This window comes from Archocentrus centrarchus (genome assembly GCF_007364275.1).
Source record: "Archocentrus centrarchus isolate MPI-CPG fArcCen1 chromosome 18 unlocalized genomic scaffold, fArcCen1 scaffold_23_ctg1, whole genome shotgun sequence".
Lineage (NCBI taxonomy): Eukaryota > Metazoa > Chordata > Actinopteri > Cichliformes > Cichlidae > Archocentrus > Archocentrus centrarchus.
In genome coordinates this window covers 2518243-2527524 of record NW_022060145.1, presented here as the reverse complement: position 1 = coordinate 2527524, position 9282 = coordinate 2518243, and the positions used below count along the sequence as shown (strand labels likewise).

General features: G+C 42.0%; 1 protein-coding gene across 2 annotated transcripts in view; it reads left to right on the top strand.

The window, feature by feature from the left end:
• Positions 1–293: 293 nt before the first annotated feature.
• dock11 (dedicator of cytokinesis 11) overlaps positions 294–9282 on the top strand; it is an 83610-nt gene continuing 74621 nt past the window's right edge. Inside the window, exons 1-2 of one of the 2 annotated variants that reach the window (XM_030722510.1) lie at positions 294–714; positions 8791–8907. In XM_030722510.1, the coding sequence (XP_030578370.1) occupies positions 610–714; positions 8791–8907 (222 nt within the window). In that variant the 5' untranslated portion in view covers positions 294–609. The remainder of the gene's footprint in view (positions 715–8790; positions 8908–9282) is intronic. The other variant, XM_030722511.1, reaches the window with a different exon arrangement.

The window sequence follows — 9282 nt, the reverse complement described above, 5'->3', positions numbered from 1 at the left end:
TTTCGATGAACTAGAAACATAAACTAAATTGTTTGAGCAAGAACTGTATGGACGTATTCAATTTTAAAAGACAAATAGGGACCCGGTGAAATTGTTTGACTATGGAGCTATATTAAAACTTTTTTTATTTTTTTTTTTACCTCTGCTCTCCTTCTTTCCGTCTCTTACTGTTGTTACTGTGTTTTCTTTGTTTGTTTTTTTTAAAGGAATACGTATCAAGTGGTGCCCAAAAAGCCAAACAAACTCCAAATCTGTTTACCGTCCCTGTATGTCGACGCCTGCTTTGATCTTCTCACAGTGACGATCTTTGAGTATGCTCTCCGCCAAGGGGAGAAACGGAAGTCGGTAAGAGTGAAGCATCTCACGCTGTCAGCCCCTCTTTGGTCTCCTTCCAACATCATCAGCAGCGGCGGTGGCAGAAGCAGCAGCAGCAGCAGCAGCAGCCCCGCCTCGCGACGTGAACCGCTGGCTGGTTCACCTCCAACACCAACTCACATCTGGGTGTTAGAAAACAGCGCTGCTGCCGCTCCGTCCGGTACCGCGGCATGCTCATATCCACACCGGGGTCCGAAGAAGAAGAGGAAGAGGATTTTTAACTAAAGGGGAGAGATGTCTGAGGTGCGAAAATTCACAAAGAGGTTGAGCAAACCCGGGACGGCCGCGGAAGTCAGACAGAGCGTGTCGGAGGCTGTGAAGACCACCGTGGACCTTGTGGTGAGCTAAGCTTTAAAGCTGTCGGTGACCCGGCGGCGGGCATTTTAGCTACCAGGGATAATGTAACTCACAGCCACCCCCCACGCCCCCCGTCCTCCTTGGGGAGGATAAGCCGATATATTCCTCTTTTTCTAGGTAGCTGCTGCTCTTCCTGGACTCTTTTATTCCTATTTTCCGAGTTTTCAGGCTCTGTTCTTGTCCCACCAGCTTCACCGATACATCTGCTGTAAAGCTGCGGTATGTGTGTGTTATTGGCACTGCTACGACCTGTGTAAAGGTTTAAGACAGGTCACTGTGGGGGCAATTATATACTGTGAATTCATCCCACATGTTGGCTTGGTTTTTTTTTTACACTGCCTGCATTTCAGAAAATCAAATCACACTGTCCACATGCTTTTTCAGCCCTGCGCGGTTCCTTTTGTGTGCTGGCGGATGAAGAGCTGTGCCAGTTGGACAGCTGCAGCAGCATGGCTTCCCTGTCCTTGCCTTGGAGCAGTGTGTGCGTCTGTGTGCGCGCGCGCCTCTTTATTTCTGCTGGAAATTTGCTCACATTGTGCAAAAAGAAGTCAGTCCCTGCATTGCCTTTATAATATTTGTCACGATGGTTGTGCAAAGCAAAAATATTTTTTAAATGCTTCCTGCTTTGAATAAATACCAGTGCCGGTGGCTGTCAGTGGCTTGGAACAGACTGCAATAATGAGAAGGGATTAGACGCAGTGGCTCGAGATGAACAGCGTTTAGTATCCTGCTGATGCAGCATTTGTGTGTCTGTGGAATGATTTTTCATGTCATTCAATCAAAGGCGTGACATTTCTCTTAAAGTTTACCCACAGTGATGCCGGCGAGCATTAACGCCCGACTAAAGATGTCTTGTTTTCTTTTTCTTATAACTAAATCCATCTGCTTACTCATCCACGTTGTGTTTGTGTGACAGTGGCAAACTGCAGCTTCAGACGCTCTTACATCTTTGGCTTTTTAGTGCTGGATGAGTTTGTATAAGAGATAAACTCTTGTTCCCTTGAGATCAGTCTTATGATGATCATCTTGAGCTGTGTGACGTAAAGCGTTTCCCAGTGTAAAAAAAAAAACCTTGTGATAAGACTCTGATTGTTTGCACTCAGGTGAGAGGGTTGTGTGACCGTGTGCGATATGTGTACTGTTTTAAGGTTTGGCTGCAGTTGAGAACAAGTGCTGTTTTGTGGAGGGTGCATGGCCTGTGCTAATTTCACATGGGGATTCCCTCGGGCATGCTGTGACCAATGCATCCTCTGTGACTGTGTCTGTGCGTTCATTCTTAGTTTCTTAGTATCAGTAAAGTTGGTTCCATTGGAAGAAGACTGCTTCTTTTCCTAATAAGGAAAATACATACATATTACCAGTTTATAAGCAGAATGTCAAATAAAACTTAAAGTGGAACTGTGATACCATTACAGCCTCTATATTTTTATTCTTAGATGTGACTAAAGTAGCTTTGTATGATTCATACTTACAAATAATCCTTATTTATGCTGGGCTTTGGGACAGCCCCTTAGTTTACCCACTCTCTCAAATAAGTCATTTTATCTCCTCTCCCCTTAAGGCCCTTTAAGCCAGCTTTCTTCTCATTGGCTGCCCCTTGCAAACAGAAGGTTTGAAGATCAGGTGGGTGGAGCTGCTGTGCCCACAGCCAAAACTGTGCCCAAGATGACCAAATTAAGAATATCTACTCTTACTGACACCATACAGATCCAAGAGTAGAAAAAAAAATCCCAGCCTGAATGTTTGGGCTTTACTTGCACATGCACTGGTGTGACTATTTCTAACAATATATACAGTACTGTGCTGAAATCTTGACCCAGCCCTCATTTATTGAAACATGTGCCAACATAAATGGAAATACAGTATATAATTTGTACATAGTTTGTAAAATTCTAATGAGCTTGAAAGTCTATATTTGGTGTGGCCACCTTTATTCTTCAACAAAGCCTGAACTCTTCTAGGCAGCGTACTTATAATTTCTTTAAGTAGTCTTCAGGAATAGTTCTCCAGGCTTCTTGAAGGACATGAAAAGGACATGCCTTTTGTTCCGTTCTGTCAAGATGATCCCACACTTCTTCAGTAATGTTGACGTCCAGACTCTGTGGAGACTCATCCATGACTCATAGTGTTAGATTGCGTGATGATATTGCGTGGTGGATCAAAATCTGACAGTTCTTTTCTGTGTTTATAATTCCATCAATTTTGACATGATATCCCAAACACCACTGGCTCAAATAAAGCCATCACAAAGCCTCCACCGTGTTTCACAGATGGCTGTAGAAGCTCACTGTTGTACATTTCTCCGAACTGTAAATACTGACAATATTTTGAACCACAAATTTCCCATTTGGACTCATCACTCCATCACAAACCTGTTACTACTGATTTTTAGTCCAGTTCTTGTGTTATTTGGCATACCTCAGCCTTTTCTGCCTGTTTCACTTCCTTAAGAATGGCTTCTTGACAGCCACCCTTCTACTAAGACCATTTTTAATGAGGCGTCATTGAACAGTAGATGGATCAACTGAAGGGCCAGATGCATCTCTCAGGGGCTGTGTCAGGTCTTTGCTGCATTCTTTCCTCTTCCTTAAGGACATGACTTTCAGATACTGTTCATCTGCTGTAGATAGTGGTGGTTGGAACTCAGAAGGTAGAGCAGGTCGTCTACTAGACGGAAGGTTGGTGGTTTGATGCCTGGCTGCTCCAGTCTGCATGCCTTAGGCAAGATACTAAACCCGATTTGCTCTCTGATGTGTTCATTGGAGTGTGAATGTTAGATAGAAAGCACATAGGTGTATAAAAAAAGTGTGTGTATGACTGGGTGTGAATGGGTGAATGAGACATGCTGTATAAAGTGCTTTGAGTGCTTGAGTAGAGCAGCGCTATATAAGCACCAGTCCATTTACTATTTAGGCTTGCCACTTCTTCTTTTGACCTACACTTGTCCACTTTCCTCCAATTTATTAAGGACACACTGCAGTAACAAAGTTACCAAAGATACAATTTAAAATTGGTTGTTTGCTAAGTGGTCTGTTACATCCAGACATCCCTTGAGTTAGGTGCCTTTTGTATGAAAATGGTCAGGTACAAGGACTGGACTGAAAATGACGAAGACCAGTTTAAAAGACCAGAAGACCAGTTTAAAAAAAATACAAGAAAGCCTGAGTCCTTGGAAGCAAAATATAAAGAAATGAACGGGTGGCTCAAGAGTTTTGCACAGTACTGTATATGACTGTAAACATGGAAAACTAAAAGGAAACTGCACAGTGGAGAACATGTGTGTCCTTTTTTGGCCTTCGGCCAACTGTGTTTCATGGAAATTCCCATCAGAGATGTGTCAGTGATTATTGGACTTCCTGCCATTCCTAGAAAATCCTGCTATAAAGTCCTTAACTGTGTGTGTGTGTGTGTGTGTATTTTGTTTTCCATTAAATTAAATTGCTTTGAAGCAATTGGACAGTGATGAGTACTTGATTCCTAAATTTAAAATGTATGTGACACCTCATAGTGTCTCTGGTGTTTTGTAATCTGACCTGCTGCTTGTTCTTGGGTTATCTGAGAACAAGTACACATAATAGTTACTTACCACTAGTGTCAAGTATTGATGTTGCACAAATGGATCATTATCTGCTAACTTCAAGCTGATATACAATTAAAGGCCATTAATTTTACTGGTTAATAGTGATCACCAGAAAAGTAGTAGGCAACTTTTTCAGTGATTTATAATATTAGAAAACAACCGTGGGGAGTGGCTGGTGTTTGTGGTGTGTTTGTGGTTGCAAAAGACATAAACCCAGACTGAGGGGCTCCCAAGCTAGTGTACACCACACATTTGTCCCAAGCCAGGATAAATGAGAGTGTTGCATCTGGTGTAAAACAAATCAAATATATGGATCCATCTGTTGTGGTGACCCCTTGGGAAATAAGGGAATCTAGCTTTTCAAATGCGAAAATTAAATATCTTTCGATTTTGGACTAATCCCACCAGGGAGGCATCAATATATTGGCCAAACATTGGCAAAATTGGCACTGTTGACTCATATCGGCTTCTCTGCAAATAAGGTAACATTTTCCGAAATAGGTGGACAACATTTATCTGTTTCATCAAATTAATTTGGCCCTGACTATAAGTAGTATGATGAAGAGTGAAGAAATTTTGAAGTACTGTAGTTCACATATTTTATAAATTGAAGATTATAATTTTTTCCCTGGCATAAAAAGGGACATTTGATTTACACACAGATTGGAGCACTTAGTGGTAAATGGACTAGTTCTTATATATTGCTGAGTATGAATTGCAGAGGGGTGTACACACAGACATTAGAGTCGCATACAGCATGAAGCAGCTCCACTGTCCCACAGCTGACCCCGCTTGGGGTGGCTATGGCTAAACCTTTGGATTAGGTCATCTGCTAATCCAAAGGGTGGTGGTTCAAATCCTGGCTGCTTCAGTGTGTATGCCAAAGTATCCTTGAGTAAGATATTGAACCCTTGGACGTGTGTGTGAATACTAGATAGAAAGCACTTAGATGTAGCTTGGGTGAATGCAAATAGAAAAGAATGCCTTTATTGTCATTATACAGGATGTACAATGAGATTGGAGGGCCACTCCTGTTCAGTGCCATGTAACAGAAAGACTTTATCCAACAAATGTGTTGTCTAAAGAGCTTTGAGTGCTGAGTAGAACAGCGCTATATGAGTCTTTGTAGGTGGATCGCACAAATTTGGATATTTTCTAATTTCTTCCACTAATCGCTCATCTAGCTGCTCCATTATCTGTCAGTTTAAATGACTGTGGGAAGGTGGCTGGAAAATGCTTAGCAGGATATGATGGAGCGCATCGAGCCAATCACAATCCTTGCAGCCTGCGTCGACTTTGAAGTGTAGTTAAATTTTTCGAGAGGTCCACGTCAGGATCAGAGGGGTTTGCAAAAGTATAAGTTCAGCCTAACAAGATTGTGTAAGCTTCCCTCTCCAGAGTAATAAAGTCCACTTGGTCATGTTGGAGTCGTGAGTGCCTTACATCTGCAGAACGATAATGGGACACAGACATCTGGAAACGCACCCCGGCCAGCATCACCATAATAATCGTAGTCCCATGGAGGCGGGCTGGGAGCTGAGCTTTGCACTCGGTGGATGGAGTGTTCTTCAGCCAGAATGATAGTTGAGAGAAGAAAGTGTGAGAGCTAATGAGAGCTGGCGACAGTTTAGATGGGAAAGTGTCTTGACTGCTTTCAAACTACACCCAAGTGTTGCGCTATGTCCTTTTATTGTTTTAGCATCTCTTTGTGTGTCTGTTACTCAATCAGTGGCACTGTGGCTTCACTGCCTGCCATTCTAAAGCTTCTGTCCTCTTCTGTGAAAGCAGAACTTGCTCCTTCCTCTTACTCCCTCCCTCCACCTCTGTAACGTGATCACTGTTGCAGCGGAGGCAGTGCGTGCTGCTGAAAGTGTCACCTCAAACTTGCAGTGCTGCGGTTCAAGATTGTTACACATGACAGGAAGCTGAGCTGCTGTGTTGGGTGCAGGGGCGGTGCACAGCCATGTGTAATGGGTTTACCAGACTTGTAGGTGGGGTTTTTTTTTTTTTTGCTGCTGCTGCTGGGTCTGTATGTAAAATGATAGCACGGACACTACATAGCACCGGGAACTAGGAAAGTGCTCAAATCCACATTGCACACGTACCATTCGGGTTAGGAAGTTTTTATTTAAATTAGTGGTTGAAAAAAAATGTGAGACACAGGGTTTGTGTGGACTGCCAAGAAAGTCAGGCTCTGGTGGAAAAATCTGAAGGAACATGGAGATGCACAACACTTCTTTCTCGGGCTAAATTACTGGTTAGAGAACTTTGAAAGGGAGCACTTTCTCTTCATTTAAGTGGCTTATGCACAGATAACAGCATATACAAGAAGGTGATTTGAACTCCTGAAACATGCGTTGGTACTTGAAAGTTTGGGGTTTTGGAAAAAATAAGCATTTGTTTGTATCTAACATGGAATAAAACTGATCAACAAAAAAAAAATGCCAGTGATTAATGCAGGTTTATCATGTTAAACGTTTAAGAGGTGAAATGATTATGCTGATTAAAGAAGCTATACTTTTAGCTAGTTGTTTGACTGGGGCGTCATCCTTTGTGGGTTCATTTCTTAAATTTCTTTCTTTTTTTTTTTTGCCTCTTCAGTTCTGAAACCAAAAGGTGGAGTGGCCCAGGTATTTAAACCCTAGTGGAGGCTGTCCCCTTTGGAGGTGGCCATTGATTCATTAGTAATCACTATTCCAACAGCTGTGTGTACTACACCCTTTATAAAACAGTACAATCTGGCTGTTTAGTGCACCATTTAATAAAGTTGCCATTTGGGGACCTGGGAGCCATCTTTTTCTCAAACTAGAGATGGTTGCCTTCTTTCTCAGTCGTGCTCTGGGCTCTTCCACTTCTTCCTCCTTCTAGTTAAAGCTACTCTCTGCTGTTCTGAGGAGGGAGTAGTAAATATAGTTGCATGGATTTTTTTTTTTTTTTTTTTTTAGCTCAGTTCTTAGAACAATCATACTCCTGAGTTTCAGGAAAAGGTTCTTATTTTTGTCATTTAACTTCTCTAAAAAAACAAAAAAAAAAATCAAACAAGGACTTTACAGAGTGATCCCAAACTTTTTAGCACTAGTTAGCTGAACCCAAGCTGTGCTAACAAACATAATTTAAATCCAGCGTGCTTTTGTTTATCATTTTAGGTAAGTAGAAGTTGTAATGTGCCAAAAATTATGCAGCATATCAGGAAGAGATTTTAGGAAGTGATACAAAAGATAACTTTCATTTTGACTCAACTTTAAATATTTCACTATAAAAAATAATGTAGCTTAAATGACTGTATACAATATATGTGATCCTACTGATTTTTTTTTCAAATTGAGCAAAATATGTTTCAAAGGTCTTTTCATGCAACAAAATGGATAAATAATATATTTTACCATAAAGCTGCATATTTCCAAATGGCCTAAACCTATGTGAGAGCTTGCATCCAGAATAACTGCACAGGTAAACATTCCTAATGACAGACTTAGTTTAAAGTAAAGGGGCAACAAGCAGCAGCCAAACTACAGCCTTTCTGCCTTTCTCACTCTGCTCACTCCACCAGTGGCGCAATAGAAGCATGAAGCTCTGATCTCAGCTGCACGACACATGAATGGAAATATGACAGAGTACAAGGTGGAAAATCGCTCGGTCATTCTCTCCCAGCTGTAGAGCTCAGTCAGCTCTTTGCAGCCTGAGCTCTTTAGATTCCCTACTGTGTCTGCTCACTAAGCGTATATCAGACTCTGAGGTGGTGGCTCACTAATGTGGCACAGACGCTGATCAAATCCATATAGTCTGATTTCCTCCAAACAGCCTGGTTGTCCACTCAGCCAAAGGCTTGTCAGGCTAAGCTTTTCATCACTTTTCTCTCTGCTTAGCTCGAGCTTAAAATGGAACCTTCTCGGAATTAATTTTGAATCTTTCCAAGTGGGTTAGATTTACACGTGACACCGGATCTTGACCTAGTTGTGGAAGGCTACGGTGAGTCTTGAGTCCGTGTGTCTCTTTAAGACACGATGACACGTTTCATATCATCCACTTCTTCTATGAAACTCAAAACAGGAAGTTATGATAGTTTGTTGTGGCATTTGATTCGACTGGTGTTTAATTTTCGTTATGCCTCTGTCAAGCTTAGATTTTTATCAAGCTGATACCTTTGCTATCCTTTCAGTCTTTACCTGAGAGTTTCTTTTCTGTTTTTTCCTTTTCTTCATCTTTTGCTTCCTTTTTTCACCCCCCATCAGCTCACAGTTCTCTCAGCAGCTGTTTTCCTGCTCTGTGGCAGCCCTCTGAACTTTGTGGTCGCCTCTTTAATCTCTCGTGACTCGGCTGTAGCGTGGGTGGTGGAGAGTTCTAAAGGTGAACACTTGTTAGCTGCTTTCTAGCAGCAGGAGTGCACAGGGCTCACCAGAACCACAGTAAAGACACAAATAATTGGAACACGAGCTCAGAATGAAATGACGTGGTATCCTTTCCACCCCCCCCCTCAGGAGCAGCCAAAGATCATCGAACCACTCGACTATGAGGCTGTGGTGTTTCAGAGAAAGGCCCAGATCCACAGTGACCCCCACAGAGACTTGCTGCTGTGCCCTGTCGATGATGTCTCGGTGAGTCCTCTCCAGCCTTTCTGTAGTGGCCCCTAGTGACAGCCTTTCACCCGAGACCCACAGAGTAACACAGTGTTTCAGCAGTTTTTTGTAACGGTCTACTGTTACTATCAGCTAAATTGCAGCAAAGTACTGACAGCTAGAGTTACAGTTTTAAACTGTTATTTTGTAGCATTTCTTCTGTAATCCACAGCAGTAATTTTTTAAAACTGTGCTGTATGTAATATAAGCTTTAAATTTATAATATTGCCAGCTGCTCAGTTGTCATTATGCTCTATTACTGTAAAATATCAGTACTTGTCATCACCTGTGTACTGTGAATTCAGTTTCTTGTCTTTCATCCACCCTGAAGATGAGCATGGGGCCAAATGTGGT